General features: G+C 37.0%; 2 protein-coding genes across 2 annotated transcripts in view; both read left to right on the top strand.

The window, feature by feature from the left end:
- Positions 1 to 3,028: 3,028 nt before the first annotated feature.
- LOC142339610 (CCR4-NOT transcription complex subunit 4-like) lies at positions 3,029 to 5,206 on the top strand. The gene has a single exon (XM_075389770.1). It carries the CDS (start codon positions 3,091 to 3,093, stop codon positions 5,140 to 5,142), a length of 2,052 nt encoding a protein of 683 aa, XP_075245885.1. The 5' UTR covers positions 3,029 to 3,090; the 3' UTR covers positions 5,143 to 5,206.
- An 837-nt stretch (positions 5,207 to 6,043) lies between these two features.
- LOC142340486 (uncharacterized) overlaps positions 6,044 to 23,768 on the top strand; it is a 51,852-nt gene continuing 34,127 nt past the window's right edge. The window contains exon 1 of the mRNA XM_075391062.1: positions 6,044 to 6,406. Coding sequence (XP_075247177.1) covers positions 6,153 to 6,406 — 254 coding nt within the window. The 5' untranslated portion in view covers positions 6,044 to 6,152. The remainder of the gene's footprint in view (positions 6,407 to 23,768) is intronic.

Genomic DNA, 23,768 nt, shown 5'->3' on the forward strand with positions numbered 1-23,768 from the left:
CCAAATTGAAATTAACTTTCAATTTTTAACAAAAAATCCTGCGACTAGCAAACCTGGCTGTCAGTCAGGCTTGTTTGCTTGTTTGCTTAATTTTACTTGTTTGCTAGCTTTGCTTGTTATTTAGTCCGCATGTTTGCACTCTTCATTCTTCAGTAAATCATATGTTTTCAGACCACTAACAAACTCTCTTATTTATGTCCCATAAGGGGTCACACTGCTGAAAACCATCAAACCATGTCATAGAAGGATGGTTTGGTGTTACTCATGCGCCGCTTATCAGCACGTTAAAATTATCGGACAAAGCGTTAGGTGAGAACACCATGAGAACATCCGCTACGTAAGCTGAGAAACGAAAGAAACTCTAATTTCTTCAGAGGCAACAACTCTCAGTAATGCAGCAGATGATTTGCAGATATAGCAAGCTTGAAGAAAACCTGTCCTAAACTCAGCAGTTACTGGCTGAAACTCGAGGAAAGCAAAAAAAAAACCTATGAGGAAGGTCTAAAAACAAGTTGTTCATTGAAAAGCAATTTTCCGACGCTGCGAAGAATCAAGACAGGACCTAATTTCATCGATACCTTGAATAAAGTCCTACCTGTCACTTATTAATTTAACGCGGAAATGGCATTGTACTGGGCAATGGTGGTGGCTCATCTCATTATTGTGGGAACAAGCCTCACATAACAAAAATTTTCAAGAACGTTAGATCAGTGGATAAAGTGGGACTTACATCCCATGTGTTTTGAAGCAAAAACTATCCAGTGACGTATCAACAGACCTAAAGCAAAACGATCTGTTGATTAATACGAGGATTTTGATTAATACACGTCAACGGGAAAAGTTTCCAATAGCATTCGAAGTCTTACAGAAAAAGCCAAAATTGTTTTTTTTTTCATTAACTGAAAAAAAAATGGCAAAAAGCGGTTCTTGATGTCTTACGTGAGAAAAATCCGGACTCGCGCAAAACAAATTTGAATTGTCTAGTGAGCAATGAACGACCACAAAGCTTATGAAACCATCAATCCACAAAAGAAAAATTCAAAACCTGATTATCCGCCAAAATTAAGTTCTTGTCAATTGCTTCGCAGTTCAAAAGTGGCCTGTGGTCAATGGCAATGCTGTCGGTTCTCTTGATAAATTTTTAACTCATCGAAAAACAAAGCCCTGCTTTCTCTTACCATCTTAACAAATTCCACGTCATTACCAAAGAACATCTTTTCGAAAACGCACAGTATTTGTTTGTTCACGACGAAGTGGAAATAGTTGAGGGTTGTAGAATTTTTGGTAGTGTAATAGATTCTGATAATGCAGAAAAGAAAATTCGTAGAAACCATCACTGAAACAGCAGAAGTCGTTGTTAAGAAAATTGGCCGTTAATCTGGATGTTTCACCTCACGATTTTAATAGATCTTTTGCTTCATCGGTTAAGCATAAATTGACTTTCTCAGCTCTCGAAAAACCTAATATTGAAGAGCTGTAAAACGGTGTAAGAAATCAATTAATGATGAGCTTTTACCTAGCTTATTAAGGAATCACAGTTGCAATCACAAATACCAGAATATCTTTTCTCTGCCGATAGGAGAGGGTGGACTGAACATACTTAAGCTTGGAAACCGTTTTAATGAATATGATTGATCTGTATGGCTGTCAAGTACCTTATCCCTTATGCCGAACAAAAGCAACAACAAATCATACAAAAAATGAAAAAGGAGAAAGAGCTTGGTATCAAATCAAAAAAGACGATAACTAAGAACGAATTAACTAAAAACGAGATTCACCCACTTGACTTAGCTAGTGAAAAGAGAGTATTGAGCTGGTTGAACTTTATGCCATTGAAGCGATATCACTTTGAACTCACGAAAAGTGAGTTTTGTGATGGCGTTGCCGTTAGCTATGGCTGTGGACCAGTGAAGATGCCATCACTATGCGCATGCAATGAAATCATCACTGTGGCACATGCCCTCCACAGTCCGAAAGGAGGATACACTCACATGAGAAATAATGAATTTCGCGATTCCTTTTGCAAACTTGCTAAGTGATGTCCTTCTTGCTGACGATATCGACCCACATCTTCACCTGTTGAAAGCGGAAACCTTCGCTCTTAAATCAACGATAATTGATGATGCAAGATCAGATATCAAGGCCTGATGACTTTGGCAATCAATATTCAACGAAAACTATTTTGATATGAAAATTTTCAACTCGCTGGCAAAAATTTGCCCTAAAAGCAGTATCGAAGCCTACAAAAACCATGAATCTATTAAAAGGAAGAAATTTGAACTAAGAATAACTGAGGTTGAGAAAGCGACATTTTGTCCGCTTGTCTTGTCATGCACTGGTGGAGCTGGCCCATCAGCTTCAAAAGCTCTGAAACAACTGGCATCAAAGCTCTAGGCGAAAATAGACAGCTACCCTGATATCATATCATATCTAATGACAAAAATCTGCTTTGGTCTACTAAGGAGTTCCATCCTCTGCATTCGTAGGACAAGGACGCTTAGGAGGCGTAAAATTTGATGCTTCAATGGGAGCTGTGGTTGAAGAAGGGAGGCTGTTAGTTTGACTCATCTACTTTCGTCATTATTTGTTTGTTTTCTAATGCTGTTTGTCTTTCGTTTTACTTTCTCAGCTGGTGTTTGTATATGGTATCATTTTTTTGATAGATTTAAATAATACCAAATGCTTCATGAAGACGTAGTGCTGGGAGGGACACGGACCAGCCAATATTCACCCAGTGTTGGAGAGGGGCATTTTTTATTTTACCATTTTCTTTTCCTATGTTTAACTTTTCCTATTCTTTAACTATGTTTATCTGTTTGTTGCTACTGTTAATCTGCCATCGAGAACTTATATCAAAAATATGAAAGCTTGTTTATTGTATAACGAACTGCCAGGGAACTGTAATGCGTTACTTAATTGTACACATTACACATTTTAAAGAGTTCCGATATTTAAATAATGCCGACATCTATTTTCGTTGTCTTATAAGCCTTCTCCAAAACATTAATTCGAACGATGACGGGCAATCTCAGGATATGATGTCGTGTCTCAATTGGCTTTTTCAGATCAAATTGAGCTAATTATTTCAAAATGGGAGATCATAGACTCGAACCATACGGTGAATGTCCGCTATGTCTGGACGCTTTTGAGCTCGATGATAAGAGTTTTTATCCATGTCCTTGTGAATATCAGATTTGCCGCTTCTGTTGGCACAGAATAAAGAGTGATGAGAATGGCTTATGCCCAGCTTGCAGACAACCATACAGTGACATGCCAGCTCAATTTCAGCCTTTATCAAAAGAACAGCTCACAACAATGAGAATTGATAAGAAAAATAAAGCATCGGAACGGAAGGCAAAGTTAGCAGAAAGTCGTAAGCATTTAGCCGCTGTCAGAGTTGTACAGAAATGTCTAGTATTTGTAGTCGGATTATCGTCACGAATCGCTGATGGTGAGACACTCAAAAGGCCAGAGTACTTTGGTAGATTCGGTAAAATACACAAATGTGTAGTCAATAATAATACCAATTACGCTGGATCAACAGGGCATAGTGCCAGTGCTTATATTACGTTTTATAAATCTGATGACGCGCTCAGAGCTGTGCAGCAAACTAATAACACCCAAATCGATGGCCGTACTTTGAAAGCTTCTTTGGGAACAACCAAATATTGCAGTCAGTTTCTGAAAGCTTTGACTTGCAACAAGCAAGACTGTATGTACCTGCACGAACTCGGCGATGAGCGTGCTAGTTTTACCAAAGAAGATATGCAACAAGGCAAACACCAAGAGTATGAACAGGAGCTTCACGATGAGTTTTTCAAAAGAGAGGCGGAAGCAAATCTTGATGGACACTTGGACCGCTACAAAACTGTTTTTACTTTGCGTTCGGAGGCCAATGGGCATGTAACGAATCCATTAAAAGTCGACGCCGACACTTCATTTAGTACTGCTACAAATGGTCCGCAAGTTAATGGGACTGGGGGATCTAATCGGACAACACCGTCGCCTTCAAATGCATGGAGTGATACAAATCATATTAGCAGTATGCATTCTCCCGCAGACACGACGAGTGCGACCGCAAAAGCGAGAACAGAAGTAACAACAACAGGTGGCAGTTCTCAGGGCTTCTCAATTTTCTCCAATCTAGACTCATCGTTAGGCTGCAGTACTGTAGCACCACCAACGACACCAGAGGTCAAGACAGACCCATTTCAACGTGCAAACTCGACAGCGGCACCGTGGGAGATGGCCGTATTTTCGGGTGAAACGTATGGTGATCCGGCGAGGAGATTCCTTAGTGAACCGTCTAGCTCCGGTTTGGGTTATAATCAGCCTTACGAAAACGGAATTCCTCAATTGCTCAATATTCTAGAAAACAGGGCGCCAGATGATGATCTAGAGTTTGATCCGATCGAGGAGTGTCAAAAGGGTCTGGAGGAATTAATGCAAAAAGAGAGACTCTTAAACTGTGCTAGTCTATCTGAGTCTTTCCCACCATCGAGCGGTAACTATGGCTCGTCTAGTGGTCATGATCATCTTTCACACAGTTTCAATGGGTTTCATCATACCAGCTCACAGCCAGCAGACTCGGGTCCAATTTCGGCAGTGTTGAGCCATCAACATTCTTTCGACAGACAAGCGGAATTGCGGGCACTTCTTCCAAATGTAAACATACAATTCCAGAGTACAATTTCGAATGGAATACCACAGACACCACAGCCGAATATTCCACCGGGCAATAACGCAGCTGCTGCATCATGGCAAAATCATTCAGCATGGAACAGTGCATCTCAGCAACAGTACAGCATAAGTTCAGACGATCCCGCAATCATCTCCACCAGAAAATCGCACAATCATGTGGGGGCATTTTGGGAGAACAATAACTATCAGAAACATCCCTTGACGCAGCAGAACAACCCCCCTCACGCGTCTCTCAATGCAGCAGTTGACTCCAAATCTCAGGTTGTCGCAGCAGATGCCTTTGCACCAAACTTGATGAAGAAATTTACTGGAACCAGTGCCGGTGGGGCATCCAAAAGTAGCCAGCTGTTCACAAATTGGAAGACCAACAAAGATTGTCACCAACCTCCCCCCTCCCCGGACTCTGTACCGCCTGGATTCAAGGCGGCGGAAATGAACTAATTTATTTGGGAAATGAAAAATTTTGTTTGAGAAAGTTCACAAGTTAAATTCAAAAGAAACGAGATTTCTTTTTTCACGTGGCAGCGTTTGGACGCAAGCATGAGCTGTAGAGAATTTATAATTTTAGTGCTCGGAGTTCGAGGCTAAATTCGATCTCCGATGGCAGCTGAATTATTAGTAGCAGCGGATATCATTACCATTTTTTATCTAATTCGTGTAAGTCAGTAATATCAACCTCTCGGACGTATATAAGAAGGCCGTAAAGTAAAAATTAAAACCGTATTTTTTGCGAGCTTTTTGTCTATTTTGAAAAGTAAGTTAGCATTTTAAAAATACTTATAAAACAGCATATAAAGGTCTGAAGTTTAGGCTTCTATTCTGAGCATCATTGACAGAAGCCGAGCTGCCGATTTAGGATGCGAGAAGTTCTAAACAATTCGATTCTCATAATAAAAATGATCTGAAATGGTTGATGAAATCATTTGCCCCATTTTTGGCTGGTACCACCCCGGACCTAACGCCAAGATTTAGACTTGAACAGTACTGATATAGACTTGGAGTTCGGTCCGGGACTCCTCTGTGCATAAAGGGTTTAGATGTTCAAGCTTTTTCATTGAAACCATTAACTCTCATTGATTATGAATATCGCGTAAAACTTCGTTTAGCATGTTCTAAATTCCAACTGGATATGCGTGCTTTCTGTTCTTTTTTAATCAGCCAGAATCAACAAAATTAAGGTTTTTTAATATAAATAACTGTCAATAATGACAGTTATTGGTTGCAACTCTAGTCAAATCACATTGTAGTTATTTACTGATTGTTTTCCATTGCCCTTAATAACTGCAGTGCGTTAATCGTCCAAGATCTAATGTGTCAATTAATGCACGCGATTTTTACATAACGTTGTACTTACGATTTTTCCTCAACGGGCTGTAACATCATTATCTCAACATAACCGTAACTCAGTACTAACATCACTTACGTTTAAAGTTTTATTACGTATTTTATCAATGTCAGTGTTTTCTTATCAAATACCCTACGACAAACGAGGAAAACTTAGCGATGCTGGCAGGACTCGCAAGAGTATGCCAGGGGGGTCAACCGCTGGCTCGATCAAGCCAGCTGCTAAAGCCAAATCTCCAGAGAATCGTGTTCACAACCTTTCAGCGGATGATGCCAAAGATGATGGTCGTAGTAATCGTAGTGGTGCATCTCAGAATAAATCAAAATCTGGCAGTCAGAAAGGTTCTAAGAAGCGACAAAAGTAAGTTGGGTTAAGTTGGTATGGACTGACAGACAGGTGACATTGAAATCTTTGGCATTCAATGCTTAAGAAAACCAGTTTTGAAAGTTTTTCCTGAGAAAACGTAAGTTTCCGGAACTGTTGAAAAATTAAATTGTTTCTCGCTAGAGAAAATGTCAAAAAATACATTGCCTATTCTTTAAACACATCCTAAATGTTAACAGCCAAAGTTTTGGTCACTCAACAAATTTCGAGAACGGAAAGCAGATTCGATGTTAATGTAATCGGGGAAGGGGGGTTCATACAAGAATGATATCTAAATCCGTTTCTGTTCAAGAAACTCGAAAGAAATCTTTCACATGAACATCAGCTTCTCAAAGAATTGTACGATCGAGATATTGTCTGCTAGCAGCTTTTACTTCTATTGTCTTATAAGATCCCATATGGAGGGTAGCTTTGTGCTGGGTTACTATCAAGATTGGTTTTACAATGGCCTTTTTATTACCTAAGTGAATAAGTTGCACCCTTTAAGGGGAGCATTTTTCAATTAATTTTCAATATAACCAGCAGTCTTTATATGAAACAAGGGAATAATTTGACCGTTAAGGACAGCAGTCTTTATTCAATTCATTTTCGATATAACCAGCAGTCATTATATGGAACATGTCAAATAACTGCCCTCAAAGAATTTTTATAGCAAATACTTAGTCTTTCAGTAGCTTAATGATTATTTTGGAAATCAGCAACGTGATCAAACAGTTAAGCTTATCTGCATTAGATTTCTGTGCAGTTTCCTTGTTTTTAGTGGTCTGGAAGAGCGTGATTAGCTGAAAGCGCTGAGTGGGATCATTTTGAAGTTGTTTTAAAGTTTGAGACACCATTTTTTACCCTGTGACACCTTCTATTGCACTCCGTATTCTCAGTCAGACTAGCCTTCACTATAAGCTATCAAACAAAAGCTGACATTCAACAGTGAATTTTGAAAATAAAACCATGTTTGCCATGTTCAGTTGAAGATTACTTTTGTATCTTGGCATTATGTGACGGTCATTGTACATGTTTGAATTATAAAAATCTCCGAGAATTTTATGAAAAAGAAACATTCTAGGTTTTTGACAGAAAATAGCAAAAAGCAGTAACTGAAATTTATCCAGCAGCCTAGAATTTGAATAGTGCATTGAAGAGTATGGGAAGTAACTCGATGTGCTGGTTTTGAATTGGACATGATTCATACAGCCAGGAAAAACGGCTCTTTTCTGTTATTGCCCCCCCCCCCCCCACGTCCATTTGCACCCCCCACTTATACATGTTATAGCATATTGGTTTCATTTCATACAAGTACATGTACAATTATATACAAACGGCATTTACAATTTAATTATGCAGCTAAGTTTTGAAATTAAGACCTATATGGTAATTGAAATTTGCTTATAATGTAAGCAGACAAAGAATAATGCGTGTTTTAATATTTTTCCGCTTTTCTTACACAGGAATAGCTTTATGGCACTGATTTTTTGACAACCGCTAACAAAAATTCATCCATTCGTCTACCGGTACCGGCAATTTATCATGACTAAAATAAGGTATCTCTTACGACCAAAAAGTAAATATTTGGGGGGTGCAAATAGACTGGCTATATAAGGCTGGGGGGAGGCAATAACAGAAAAGGGCCGGAAAAACTCAAGTTTAAATTGCTCTGTTATCTTGCAGAAAGATAATTAATAATCATGCTGAAATTGAAATAATAACGTTTTGACAAGATTTCGTACCTCATTTCTCATTTACCTTACAAAAACGATCAATAATTTTTTGATATTGCATACGATTATAGACATCAAAAAATATTTCAACTTTCACCACTTTGGTAATCAGTATCTGATACAGGCTGGTTAAGCATTTGCGAGCTAAAATTATCACAGTTAATGTGTGCTTTCTGGTTAAATGCCAAAATACCCAATGCCACTATACCCAATTCACATTGATATTTTTGTTCCATAACCCGAGTACTAATTAGCAGTAAATAGCTCTTACACGTATGATTTAACAAGCGGTTAATTTAATCACATGTTCGGTTGTGATAGCTTCAAATCAAGTCCCACGGGCCGCTGAGTCATGACCATGCCGATTAAATATGTTAAAACATGGGCTAATAACGACTGCTAATTTATTGTTGGGTTAGTGAACGGAAGTATCAAACTACATTGGGTATATTGGCATTGGGTAAATTGTCCTGACACCGTTCTTTCTTGTTACAAAACGCTGACTGATCTAAAATGTTGAAACTTCCTTTGTATCATTTGAAGTAATTAATTGCCCTCGAACGAAGTGTAAAGTAATTATGAAAACGTATTTGTGTTTTTCATTCAGAAATCAGTCATGCTAAAATAGTAGCGTAGGGGTTTATGTCCCCCACTCAACACCAACCTAATCAGATTTTTTTGCACTAATTTTCCCGCCTCGGTAGTTCGAGGGCAGTTCGTTCTACGTAAGTCTGTTTATGTTTGTCGTTGAACCCCTTCAAAGAAAAATTCGTTGTCAAATAGTTTAAAATATTTTCTGCAATGAAATCGAAAATGCGGGTTTTTTGCTCATTTTAATTTCCTCAAATAGAGAAATTGTTACAAAAAAATAGCATTTTTTGTCTAATTACCACAGTAACGTTGGCTTACTAGAACGTCTCTGACATTGTAAACTAATTTTTATGGAACCCTTGTTAAGACGCTCGTGTATTAGTTAATAAATGATAGAAATTTTATTTGTAATCTCAAAATTTGACAATTTTATGTATTTGATAGTGCTGGTGTTTCGATCTGCTCGTTTGAAGATAATAACTGATTATAACCAATGGGACCTCTGAAACTTAATCCACTATTTTTTTACATTTTATTTCTACAGTTCTAAACAAATACTATTTAAAAACGGCAAATTAGTTTCCTTTTCCATAATTATGAAACAACACATCGTGTCTAGTTTATAGACTCATTGGCAAAAAAAGATACCGAAAAACCTAACATTCTTGTTTCTCACGCAATTTCAAAGTCACGCGTGAAATAATACGGAAAAATTGCGGCTGCAAGCATTTTACTACTTGAATAACAAGAAGTGGAGTGCAACAACTGTTGGAGACGCGGAATTTGACAAGTCATAGAACCATTGAACAAGAAGGCTCCATTTTTTTTGGTTCTTTGTCTTTCTTCAAAAAGGTTTCCCAATAAAAACATTTTTCGCAGTGAGGGTTTTTGAAACTTCCTACAAAGAATGACTATGTTTGCATTTCTATCTGACATAAAAAAATTGGGGCATCTTTTTTGAGAATCCTGTCAACTGTAGCTTGACTCAATCTTAAGTTGAATCAAATTTATCACGAACGGAAGTAGTATGCTAATCTGCTATATGACTGGAGTGGGAAGGGGTCCGGAACCCCCCCCCCCCACCCCTCTCCCTCCTGCAAAGAAGTTTACCAACGAAAAACTGATTTCTCTTAGTGAAATCAAGTTTTTTAATTGAGTTTCACCAGTCTGAGAGACGTTGTCTGTGTTATATTGACTGGTGAAACTTAAACAAAAAACTTGATTTTACTAAGAGAAATCAGTTTTTCGGTGGTAAAATTTTTTGCAGGGAGGCGGGAATCCGGACTCCCCTCCCTCCAGTCATATGGCAGCTACTGTTTGCTGTTGTGCTGGCTTTAAGCTAACCCAGAGCAGCTCAAGAGTTGCTCAACGGCAAGAACTCATTTTATATTGAACTGAAAAAAATTGTCCTATAAGGCTGTAAGCATAAAAAAATCAAAAAAATTTTGAAATTTGATATTTTTTCAACTATTTTCTCAGGAAAAAGTCAGGTCCTAAAAATGAATGGAATGGATTTTGCGCAATAAAACAGCACTCAAAAGTGATTTTTTTGTTGTCTTCACTTTTTTCACATATGCAGTAGGGCTGTGGAAAAATACGAAAATTTCGAATTTTTGAAAACTTTTCAAAATTTTTTGAAAACCTATAATGGTATCAGATCGATTTTGCGCTTTAAAAAAGAACTCAAAAAAAGTTTTTTTTCTTGTCGATTTAAGTAGTTTCATCTACATAGTAGGGGTCCGAAACATGTAAATATTCAAAAAGTTTTAAGGTGCTGTGGAGGAAAAAAGTGGAATCTAAAATGCTCTGAAATGAATTTTGCGCCATGAAATAGCTCTCAAGTGTTTTTTGTTGACTTCACTCTTCTTGCTTATATTTTACGTGGAGTTGAAACAAACAACAATTCGAATTTTCGAGGAAAATAACTCTATTGATGAGGTCGTCTTTAGTGAAATAAAGAAAGCAAACGCTCTTGAGAAAGACAATTTGATTAACAACATTCTGTGCTTTATAATTTCGAAATTTTTCTTTTAAGTTCTACTAATTCAAAATACAAAACAAATACCAATTCAATCAGTGTCAACGTTTCTAGAAAGAAGACCTCCGTGTTCATTGAATAGGTTTCAGTTTTTGGGTGGTAAAATTCTTTGCAGTTGGGGTGTCCGGACCCACCTCCCTCCAGTCATATGGCAGCTACTGTTCGCTGGTGTGCTGGCTTTTAGGCAAACCAGAGCAGCTCAAAAATTGCTCAACGCAAAATCTCATTTTCAATTGAACTGAAAAAGTGTTTTATAAGGCTAAAAGCATTTAAAAAATTTAAAAAAATGAAATTTTAATTTTTTTAAACTATTTTCTCAGGAAAAAGTCAGGTCAAGAAAACTTTTAAAATGGATTTTGCGCTATAAAACAGCGCTCAAAAGTGATTTTTTGTTGACTTCACCTTTTTCACCTATGCAGTAGGGGAGTCCAAACATACTTTGTTGTTTCTCATGCTATTACAAAGTCTTACGTGAAATCATACGGAAAATTTGCGGCTGCAATCATTTTGCTACTTGAATAACAAGAAGGGGAGTGCAACAACTGTTGGAGACGCGGAATTTGACAAGTCATAGAACCATTGAACAAGAAGGCTACATTTTTTGGTTGTTTGTCTTTCTTCAAAAAGGTTTCCCAATAAAAACGTTTTTCGCAGTGAGAGTTTTTGAAACTTCCTAAAAAGAATGACTATGTTTGCATTTCTATCTCACATAAAAAAATTGGGGCATCTTTTTTGAAAATCCTGTCAACTGTAGCTTGACTCAATCTGAAGTTGAATCAAATTTGTTACAAGCAGAAGTATGCTAAACTGTTAGATGACTGGAGTGGGGGCGTGTCCGGACCCCCACCCCCTCCCTCCTGCAAAGAAGTTTACCAACGAAAAACTGATTTCTCTTAGTGAAATCAAGTTTTTTTATTGAGTTTCACCAGTCTGAGAGACGTTGTCTCTGTTATTTTGACTGGTGAAACTTAAGCAAAAAAACTTGATTTTACTAAGAGAAATCAGTTTTTCGGTGGTAAATTTCTTTGCAGGGGAGGGTGTCCGGACCCCCCTCCCTCCAGTCGTATGGCAGCTACCGTTCGCTGATGTGCTGGTATTAAGCTAACCCAGAAAAGCTCAAAAGTTTCTCAACGGCAAAAACTCTTTTTAAATTGAACTGAAAATTGTCCTATAAGGCTGTAAGCATAAAAAAATCACAAAAATTTGAAATTTGAAAATTTTCAAACTTTTCTCAGGAAAAAGTCAGGTCCTAAAAATGTATGAAATTGATTTTGCGCTATAAATCAGCACTCAAAATTGATTTTTTTTTGTTGACATCACTTTTTTCACATATGCAGTAGGGGGGAAGAAACATACAAAAATTTCACGTTTTGAAAATTTCGAGTTTTTGAAAAATTTTCAAAATTTTTTGAAGTCCTATAATGGTATGAGATCAATTTTGCGCTTTAAAAAAGAACTCAAAAAACTTTTCTTGTCAACTTAAGTTGTTTCACCTTTATAGTAGGGGGTCAGAAACATGTAAAAATTCAACGAGTTTTAAGATGCTGTGGAGGAAAAAATGGAACCTAAAATGTTCGGAAATGAGTTTTGCGCCATGAAAGAGCTCTCTAGTGTTTTTTTGTTGATTTCACTTTTCTTACTTATATTTTATGTGGAGTGGAAACAAACAACAATTCGAATTTTTGAGGAAAAAACGTTCATGATGAGGTCGTCTCTAATGAAATAGAGAAAGCAAATTTTCTTGAGAAAGACAATTTGATTAACAACATTTTATTCTTTCTAAAATTGAAACTTTTCTTTTAAGTTGTACTAATTCAAAATACAAAACAAATACCAATTCAATCAGCGTCTGAGTTTCTATAAACAAGACATCCGCGTTCATTGAATAGGTTTCTGTTTACATCAGCTGTTTTCTTTCTTCGTTTGCTATTTTTTGCTAAAGTAGCACTTAAACTGCTGCTGATAGAGTTATCCGGGCTTTCCTCAGCTTCGTTGAGAATGAAACGGATAATGATTTTATGATTAGAGTCATCACTTTGATCAGATAGATTCGACAACCTCGTCCAACTCCTCATTTAATTACGATGGTTGATGAAAGCCGGGATCAGGTCTTTCCCAGCCCGATGCTTCACCACCAATCCGAACACAATGTAAGGTGCAATCAATTCCGTATCCCGATCAGTTTTGATGCACATTTTCTTCGTAATGTACTCATCCCTCAACGAAAAATGTCCAAATGGTAGCGTAATTTTTCGATCCGAGCTGATATATCTTTGTCATCATATGAGCTCAGCGCAATTTTGTTAATACAAACATTTTGCAATTGGTGTTTTTTTGGTGTTGAACGTGATCTTGATGTTTTCTACTCTCACTATACCACCGGTTTGTAATGTATTTTTGAACAACTCATGCTTCAGCAATTTTTTTTGTTTCTTTTGAAGACATTTTTGTTTGACCGTTAGCAACAAAAATATAGTACAATTTTTGCTTATTGGCACAAAACTCCTGTATTGGTGTTCCCGTGAGTTCAACCTCGATCTTTAGGAGAACTTTATTTCAATCAATCGTAAAGTTTGTGATCCGTAGGAAAATTTGAGAGGTCGAAATGCTTTTAGAGTTCCAGATTTTTTTCCAAGTCATTGTAGAAGTTTTGGTATTCAGCTTGTAAATGAAAAAGTCTGTATCTGAATACATCAGCAGACACCCTGTTTGTTTTTTCACTACATTGTAGTGGAACTCCAGCTTGAAAAACTTTGAAAGCTCTAAAAAGCTAGCTTGAACAATTGTTGGCTTGCTCCACAGGATGGACTGCTTTTTCTTAGTGATAAGAGTCAATTTTATGTCTATGATTTTGATTAATGAAATATTGCCTTCTGATGTTGCTTTCAGAAGCACATTTTCTGTTCTGACAAATTAAACTTACACTCGGTTTCGGTAACTTTCACAAAATTTTCCCAAGCTCGAATCTCATATTAGTTTATAAATCTTGGCCAAACTTGGTGGAGGCTTTTTGTCGCGTTTGCGCGTTGAGTGCAATGTAGCTTGGAAGCCACTTCGATTGTCTGAATTTAACAGCTTGATGAACCTTGGTAAATTTTATGCCGTCGTTAACGTAGAATTTCACGTTACGATAGTGAACCACACAGTTTTTCTTGGGACGGAAGGATTGTCTCAGCTTATTGGTTTTTAATGCAGTCAAATTAAGGGTTTTGTAAAGATGTTTGAAAATCGCTCAACACTAGGGGATCGATTGGTTCATTGTCTGGTACGAGTGTATAGTCTGCATGTATAACATGTAGTTCGTTGGGGTATTCCAAGTCGACTTCAACCAGGAAACCAATATCCCCCTCGTCTTCAGTTTTTTTGTAATATTTCTTTCAATGAAACGTCATGAACGAGCTTAAAGTCCTTGAGTGTCAATGGGTAGGTAGTGGCGCATGATGCCACCGTAAGGATTATTCACATCATTTTAGATTATTGACGAGACAACTTTCGACTCATCAAACTCGGGCAACATGGTGTTGTTGGCAACTTCCTGTCTTAAGCTAAATACAGAGGACAGCCCTCCACGCATCATCGTTTTTGTCTTGTCAGGTATTTGTCGATCAGTCATTAGCTCAAGTTCTTGTTTACAATTTTTTAAGCAGGCACTTTCTGAAAGGTTAGGCTGTATAAAATTGGGATCAGTCCAAACTGTATGTGTTATATCACACGTACCGTAGATCCTCAAACCAGCATGATAACTGGAGAACAACTCCTGTAATATAAAATTCGAGGGACCGTTTCAGGCTTTCACAGTTGAACACATTATTCAACTGAATGAGTTCGTAATTGGTGACGTCGATTTGGTTGTTTTAGACTGTTCTACCAATCCTTTGGACTTGGAACAGAAAGACCAGAAAGCGTTCTGAATGAGTCAACATATGAATAAGGAAAGTTTCCTTTCCTCTTCAATAGTTTTTGCTGGTTCTTTGTATAGCCCCAATAGAAAAGGTCCGTCCAGGAGAGAAAATTTTGTGTGGGGTACCAGTGTACCTAAGCGACAAGGCATAAATTTGAAGCTGTCAATAAAACAAAGGTACTCGCACACTGCAAATTAATCACGTTTCCGTTTTTGCGTTTCGATGAAAACGCAAAAATTGAGTGCAGTTATTTTTTCATCATTGGTTGGTATGACTTCAATTTTTGTCGAGTGTGAGGCTGAGTGCAAGGACTTAACAATACGATGTAAATCATAATTCATCTTATTGCGGGCGATCACTGGAGTTAAATTTAACGTTCTTAATTTTAAATTGCAATCGCTATGCGCATACCCAATGAATTGTCCGTTGAAGTGAAACTGGTCTAATACCTTTTTGTTATCATTGTTGAAAAAGTCATTACAGATATAACACTTTAGCAATGTGACTCTTGGAGGTGCTGTCTCAAGAAATCATGGGAATTTCCGCTTTTGCTGATAAAAATGTTTCGCAGGTTTCACTATTTTTGTAACTAAGCGTTCCGTACAATTGGGTTCAGTGTATTTATCAAAAGGCAGGGGCTCAGGGTTATCACGCTCAACAACAACCATGCAGGAACTACATAGGAGCTGTTGTTCTAATGCAGAAGTGCTTAAATTTGTTGGGTTGTTTTAGCCGTCACAACTGGCACTGCCAGAGATTCTAGATCCAAGTACACCACAAAGTTCTCATGTTTTACATTGTTTTTGGCACAAACGCTCATTATTTTGTGTACTAAGTTGTTTTTCAGCCATACTTTTCGATGAGAAATGAGTAGCTTTGCTAATGAACAAACATGAAAACAATTCCGACACAGCTCCCTTCTATCTTGAAACTCCCTTCCTATGACTTTCCCGATAAGTTTCATTAAATTGATAATGAGTACGTAGTGGTAAAATTGTTCGTTTTGTAGGAGTAACAAATCCAGAACACAGGGAAATGGTTTTCTTTTGACAACCTCAGAAGCAGTAGCTTCTTCTTGTCGTAACTAAGGTTCAACTTTTTCACAGTTTTCGGAGGGGGGATTATCAAACAAACATTTTTTCGATATTAGATAATGGAGTTTTTCACAAAATTATGTTTTTGCAACAGTGGTTTATTTTAGTTTTCCTTGAGTTCTTTGACCTCTGATATGTAATGAAGACTCATTGGCATTTCAAAGTTCCCTTTTGGTATCTTGGCTGATGGTTTCGCTCTGCTGTATGTAAGAACATTTGTCCTAGGTCTGAAGCAAAAAGCTGACGGTTTCAGTTTTTCTATTTTTTAACCTATGTGGTATCCTGCTGTGTAGCAATATAGAAAGGAGTGTCACCGCTTCCATTGTGTATGTTTAGGAAAATCGAATTCCCTCTCAACCGATTTCCTTCATGAAACGGTGTGTAGCTGCTACCCCGCACTGCAACGCATCTAGCCAGTTTCAGGATAACTTTGTCTAAAGAGAGCAGCTGCAAGCAACATCCATAGCTTGGGAAGATTACAAGCTTAGACACTATGTCAATGAGATATTTGTAGCTTTAATCTGAAATTCTTGATTGTTAAACAGTCACTTTTTCTGTGTTGAAGTAAACGCTCACTTTTTCATTTTTTTCTTCTAAAGGCTTCTGAAGCGTCATTTCAACGATTAATTGTAACTCTTAAGGAAATTTGTTTGTTTTTGTATTATTCTTGACACTTCATCACGCTTTCTGAACATGTGTTCCTTTATTTCCAAGTCTTTCTACCCCGGTTGAAACTCGTAGTAGTTTACATCAACGTTGATTGAAATGACAGTCGGTCTTGTCAAATCAATCTCATATTCTTCTATGTTCAATATTGGCATGCCATGCTCGTTGTTAACATGTATAGTCAAGTTTTTTTGAAAACCTACGCGACCAGAGTAACACACATTCAAAATAGGTTTCTGGTGAGAAATATGGGAATGCTTGCTCAGCGTAGGCAAGCTTCCTAGCTTCCTACTTTCTCCAAACAATTAAAAAAGCAAAACTTTGGTACATCCGGAAATAATTTATGGATCTCATTCAGATGCTTATTAGGAGACCGTCAATTGCACAGTTCTGTTGAACTGTGGAGTCATTGAATTACCATGTTGAGGCAAGTAGATATTGAATACGTTTTTAAACTTGTAAAAGTTTTAACCAATTGTTTTAGGAAAATTGGATTGAGTTGGAAAAGATTAAAGGAAGGAATGGTTGAAAGAAATCAAAAAAAGTTTGTAGGGTCAATTAGACCAAGATTCTCTGAAAATATCAGAGGAGGTATGAGAAAAAGGCAATTTAATTGTTTTGTCTGTTGTTAGAAAGGTTTTTGGGAATTTGTTTCAGCTATAGCTTGAAGGAAACTGAGCACGGGTTTGACAAACAGTTTATGGAATTTCAAGCACGCCCGCCTCAAAATTTCAAAGTTGTGTAACGAAAGTTTAAAATGTAAACAATTAACATTTGCCTCGCGCAAATTTTATAGTGTACAACGTTCAAGCTGTACAATTTGTTTTGAAAAAAGAAAGTTACCAACATTTCAGGTGAAACTCTTATCATTCTTTCTTTGTATAGTTACTTAGGTTTGCAACAAAACCAAAATTAGCCAGTTTTGGGAAGTTCTTATCAAAATTGGACTTTACAGCTGAAATACTTGAGAAAGCAAACCTCTTTTGTAGATGTTATTCCTGGCATTTGGCGCTAGTAATTAAAGTAAGGTCTGGGAGAGGCCAGAGGATTGCATTCAAGATCTAACCTTGCACGAGCACGTTAACAATGTTTAGCTAATTTCAAGGTTTAAGGGGTCCAATTTTCAGCAGGTTAACCTTCCTTAAAACGTATTTAAATTGCTACGTTACTACAGACTAGGAAAACGTTTTAAATAACTGTTTTTCCAAAAAAAACATAGCTCCAACAATTTTATTTTAAAACAACAGCAAATAAAATAGTTTGGGAAAATTGAACAACATTTTTTGTACAAATGTTTTAAACAAAATTTAAAACAACAGCAAAGAAAATAGGCTGGGGAACGGGAATTTGTGTACAAGCCTTTACAATATAACTTTACAGCAACAGCAGAGAAAATGGGTTGGAATAATTGAACGAGAAATAGTTTCAAAGGTTTTTAAGTATTGTTGGATATTTCGAGTATAGTTATAAGAAAGATAGTCAGAGTTTATGAAATTTTCTCTCGTACTTAATGATTTTCTTGTCTTTCTCGAAGCTTTGAATACACGTGGAGTTTCTTTTTTTAGTCGATTTTTCTCAGATTCTGGAGTTGAATCTCTCTCTTCCATTTTTCTGTTTTCTACGGGTGTCTCAAAACTTTACCCGGAAAGGTTGTTTAAAAGAGCACTTGCACTTTGCTGATCGCTGATTTGTTTGTCCCACAATTTTGAGAAAAGTGACGGAATGCTCTCAAATGATGCAACTGTGGGACTAGCATCTCTCACCGGTGTTGTCAATCGTGTAGGCTGAAAAGGTGATTCGGGTGATTGTGCTAGACTTCAGAGATCAGCCAAGTTGTCGCCAGTTTTTACTACACCGAGTTGATTTTCGAAGAATTGTGCCGTATCGCCGTCAATTTTGTAGAACACTTTTTGCACGTTCTCGGTAGATCAAGAATATTGTATGAGGAGAGATTGCCCGGGACAAAGGATATTATATGGAAAACAATATGAAAAAATGCCTCCAGAAGTACAATTTGCGCCCTCCGTGTGTGTCTGTTGTGAGTTTTTCGGGTAATTTGGCCAGGAAATTAACAAATAATTTCGTGAGCAGGCAATGGTTGAGGTTGTCTCATTCAACTTTCTCGTTGTACCGCTCCAGGTGGACAACCACTATAAAGTTCTCATGTTGTGTTTGATACAGCAGTGTTCCGTTCGTTCCCACGAGTTTTTGTCTTCTGTGAGGATATAATATGACATTTTTCTAGTTTTTGATTGGTTATATTTAAACAAAGGATGAAAAGTAAAACAGCAGTTTCATATTTTTTCTTAAAATTATTGGACTTGCAAAAGTTGCAAAATAGAAGAAATATTTAAGTGCGCGAAGTCCAAACAAAATAGCAATTTATCTCTATGCACAATTATCTCTGTAAGCGCACTTCTTGATTTTAAATTGTTGCTATACTATTGAAGATTTTCAGGAAAGTATAGCAGTTTATTTTATTAGCTCCACACCCGAATATAGTCTACTGACACATCCAATGCCAAAAGTAATTCTGTTTTATAACGTCGTTTTTTCTATTCAACAAACGAGAAACTAAGGGTTTCAGGCATTCTTTTCAAGCTAGAGTACAACACGGATTGCAGTGACAATCTCGCTGTTTGTTGGAAATATTGTAGAGATAAATGTGTTTGACGAGTAGCAGTTTGCAATTACTGTTTCGGTTAGCTAAGCATGTAGCTAAATATGCAACTACCATATAGCTAAACGCTGCTTTTTTACACAAAATTTTTATCTGTTTCAGAATTCTATTTTTAGCTCAACAATGTGTGTGTGTGTTTTCAAAATTTGTTTCCCGAGAAGGTCAGTGGTTTTTCATTTTGGAAGGAAAACAGTTTGTTACAAAAAGTTGGGCAAAGAATTGTACACTACCATTTACAGCTGAGGAAGACGCCGAGTTTGCAGACGCTCATTTTGGCGTTTCGAAAAGTGAAAAACGTTTGGTCAGAGCAACAATTGAGTCCTATGAAAAAACTGGAAGTTATATCTTTCTAAACTTATTCAAAAAAGATGTGCATGACTATTAATTTCAACAAAGAATAACACTAACACCTGAAGAATTTGAAAAATTGGTGAAAAAATCTCCAAGCATTTGATCCGCCGCTAAAAGTTTTAATTATACTGATAAAACAGCTAAATCACCGCCAGCAAAAAAAAACAAAACTGACGTAAAAAGACGAGCAAGAATCATTTGAATAAAAGAATCGTGTTGACAAAATGGTGGAAGCTATGTATGAGCGCTCAACTGCTTACTTAAAACAATTTCAAAAGAGTTTCAAGATTTTTGTTTCAGAAGAGAAACTATCTTCAATGTTTGCCACGAAATACGCTGTATGCATGCATTTTGAAGAAAACTTTTTGCAAACTGTTACCCTCTAACTTTTATCATGTGTTGTTTGAAGTCTCTGACGTTTCAACGGAAATAATGAAACGAAGTAAGCTTTATGCAGTTCCTTTTTTGTAAACAACTTTCCAAAGTTTGTCTTCAAACGGCATCACTGTGGAGATAACTGGAGAGATCTTCGAAAAACTCAAACAAACTGTAGAATACAACGGTTCAGCGCCGCCGAAAAAAGGAGAAGCAACCGCCGTTCAGAAGCGTTCAGCAAACATGGGCAATGCCGTAGCCATGAGCAAAAACCACCGCCAAAATGGAACTCTTGCTCACAATTCACTGAATAATGCTGAGAACACATCGAATCATCAATTAGAAACTGACTGGCTATCAACAGAAGCTCTAGAGATACCTGAAAACATTTTATATTGTCCTAATTCAGACGTTTCAATGGAAATAATGAAACGAAATAAGCTTTATGCAGTTCCTTTTTTGTACACAACTTTCCAAAGTTTATCTTCAAGCGGCATCACTGTGGAGACAACTGGAGAGATCTTCGAAAAACTCAAACAAACTGTAGAATACAACGGTTCAGCGCCGCCGAAAAAAGGAGAAGCAACCGCCGTTCAGAAGCGCTCAGCAAACATGGGCAACGCCGTAGCCCTGAGCGAAAACCACCGCCAAAATGGAACTCTTGCTCACAATTCACTGAATAGTGCTGAGAAAACATCGAATCATCAATTAGAAACTGACTGGCTATCAACAGAAGTTCTAGAGATACCTGAAAACATTTTATATTGTCCTAATTCTGACGTTTCAACGGAAATAGTGAAACGAAATAAGCTTTATGCAGTTCCTTTTTTGTACACAACTTTCCAAAGATTATCTTCAAGCGGCATCACCGTGGAGACAACTGGAGAGATTTTCGAAAACATCAAACAAACTGTAGAAGTCAACGGTTCAGCGCCGCAGACAAAAGGAGAAGCAACCACCGTTCAAAAAAACTCACCAAATTTGAGCAATGCCGTAGCCATGAGCAAAAACAACCATTAAAGAGGAACTCTTGCTTACAAATCGTTGGATAATGCTAAGAAAACATCGAATCATCAATTAGAAACCGACTGTTTATCAACTGAAACTCTAGAGATACATGAAAACATTTTATATTGTCCTCATTCTGACGTTTCAACGGAAATAATCAAACGAAATAAGCTCAATGCAGTTCCTTTTTTGCACACAACTTTCCAAAGTTTATCTTCAAACGGCGTCACTGTGGAGACAACTGGAGAGATTTTCGAAAACCTCAAACAAACTATAGAAGTCAACGGTTCAGCGCCGCAGACAAAAGGAGAAGCAACCGCCGTTCAAAAAAACTCACCGAATTTGAGCAATGCCGTAGCCATGAGCAAAAACCACCGCCAAAATGGAACTCTTGCTTACAAATCACTGGATAATGCTGAGAAAACATCGAATCATCAATTAGAAACTGACTGGTTATCAGCTGAAACTCTAGAGATAACTGAAAACTTTTTGCATTGTCCTCATTGTGGTGCTTTCTGCCAAATATTGGATATCTTTGTGAGTGGCTAAGGGAAATTACTTATTGAACATTATTTTTTGTGTGTACGCTTAGTTTTTGAAAAACAGATTTTTGGAAAACAAAATTTTTTCATCAAAACAAGTTAGTAATGTTAGATTATCATATGAAGCGCAAAACGTATCAAATCAACATCACTCATCTTTACCCTTTCTTACCAAAAAAGTAATGATCAATATAAATGCAAATTCAGCCACGCAGTATTGAGTTTGGTCTTTGAATTGTGTGGTTTATTAGCAAATCATACTCAATTTGAAAAATACCAGCACAGGAAACAAGTAAATTGTGAAAATGTTTAAGTGAAGTTAGATTTTGTACCAGGGGATCCGCAAAACATGATCTACATTTTTTCGACGAATAGATCTCAATGTGTTCCAATTGATTGAGAAGTTGATACATTTACTATACTGAAGCTGTTATGAGACAGATTAAAAGGACAGTTGTCATCTGCAAATGCAACCAGAAGCTTGTACTTTAAAAATTTACATCCTTGAATGAGGTTGATTATTCTTTTTCGTCCATCAATTTGTAGAAATATGATTTTTTGAAACTCTTTAAGCAGAATCGATGAAAATTGCTCGCTTTTTCACCAACTACAAAATTTCAATATTACTGGGCTATGCGGTTGAAAATTTTGTCATTTTTCTCACTTACAAAATAGCTTACAATTTTTACTTTAAATGATTTTCCAGCATCGTTGGAAAATATAGCAAAACCATCTATCGATCTACGAAAGAAATTCGCAGGGTGACTGCACTCAAAAGGTGTTGATCGCATGTAAAAAAAATTCTACTGCCAATTTTCAATAAAAAGCAATTTCAGCAGATTGTCTAACCAAAGCATTTAGTCTGTTAACTTCAGCTGTTGCCATAGCTCCAGAATTGTCTTCGTACTAATAACCTTGGCAAGCAAAACAAGTAGTTTCTGTATCTTTGTTGTGATAAATTTCGGTTTCAATGAAATTTTTGTTCGCATAATTTTCAATTGCATTTGAAATTTCTAATCCATTGGCTGATACTGTACAGTCAGCCGAGATTGAATGAAAAAATTTTTTGCATTAGTAGGGAGCGTCTGTTTTGGTTACGTCTATTGCAGCTCCAGTGCCATATCTCAAATCAGCTTCAGAAGTCTGGACTATCTTGCATTTGATTTCTAGGAAAATTTTATGCTGATCAATAGATTTATTTCTGTCTCCAGCAACCTCAAACTTAAGCATGGTTCCGTTAAAACTTTAAACTGACCCTTAAAAGCTACCATCAAAGTTATCAGAAGCGCTTGTTTTTTAGATAAAATCAAGGAACTATGTGTTGCCTCTGTTGGTATCATATTACCGGTCATATTTGACTTTGGCAAAGAATTTCTTTCTTTTCTCCCTTTTCTCCCCTTTTGGGCTTGAACGTTTAGAGCGTGTACGATTCATTCGTTTTTGTCTCATTCGCTGTGCCAATGAGCCTCCTGTTTACTTTTTGACTGTATCTGATATCGTGTTTTTTAGCGCTTGTTTGGCAATTTTTTTTACTGACAACGTTCATTACCTCTAGTACGCTCTCTAACAAAAGTTTTTTCCAAAATGTTTTGCTGCTTGTATAAAAAATATTTCTTCAATAGATAGAGCGGTTTGTCCAATTTCACTTGCTAAGGCTCTAAAGCTGCTACCTGTTTGTCTATAGTGTCCCGAAAAATAGCAGATGCTTGATTGGTGTTATATGTTTCCATTGCTTTATTCGCCAAATTTTTTAAACTGTAACGTCAGAATGACTTTACCGGTCTCTGAAAAGGGGGATTGATTTACCTGTTTCGGTACGTAGTTCATTGGAAATTATTTAAATCGTATTTGAAAAAATTTTTTTGTAGTGCAAAATTGAAAAAACTTTTCAGTGATTTGGCTCAAGCTCGCAGATGCTACCGTTTTTCAACCGTTGTTTTGAATCACTGACTCGTAACAAAGTTGTTTTTGCATCACCAACGTATTGATACCCAATAATGTAAATGAAAATCAAATGTTTCGCGTCTCAAAGATTAGCTGGAGATTCAACCATAAAAGCCTTGGTTATCAATTTTTTGCATTAATTTGTTTGCAATTGTGTCCATTTTGTACCCAATGTGTGTTCCTCGTCCATAAGTGATGCTATTGAAAGCCGTATTACTTGGAATTCCATCGCTTCGAAACGTAATTCCCTCGTATTTTCCAAAACAGTTTCAAATGTACCGGAAATTTTAATTTCTCTGAATGAAAGATTTGGTGAACCAACAGTTCTTTCAATAATAGCTGACCACTGTGGCACAGTAACAAATGTTCCTGGCATGAAACCTAATCGTTCACCGTTGTATAGACGCGATATGACATAAATTCCAGAGCTAT

This window comes from Convolutriloba macropyga, chromosome 5, assembly GCF_964194025.1.
Source record: "Convolutriloba macropyga chromosome 5, txConMacr16.3, whole genome shotgun sequence".
Classification (NCBI taxonomy): Eukaryota; Metazoa; Xenacoelomorpha; order Acoela; family Convolutidae; genus Convolutriloba; species Convolutriloba macropyga.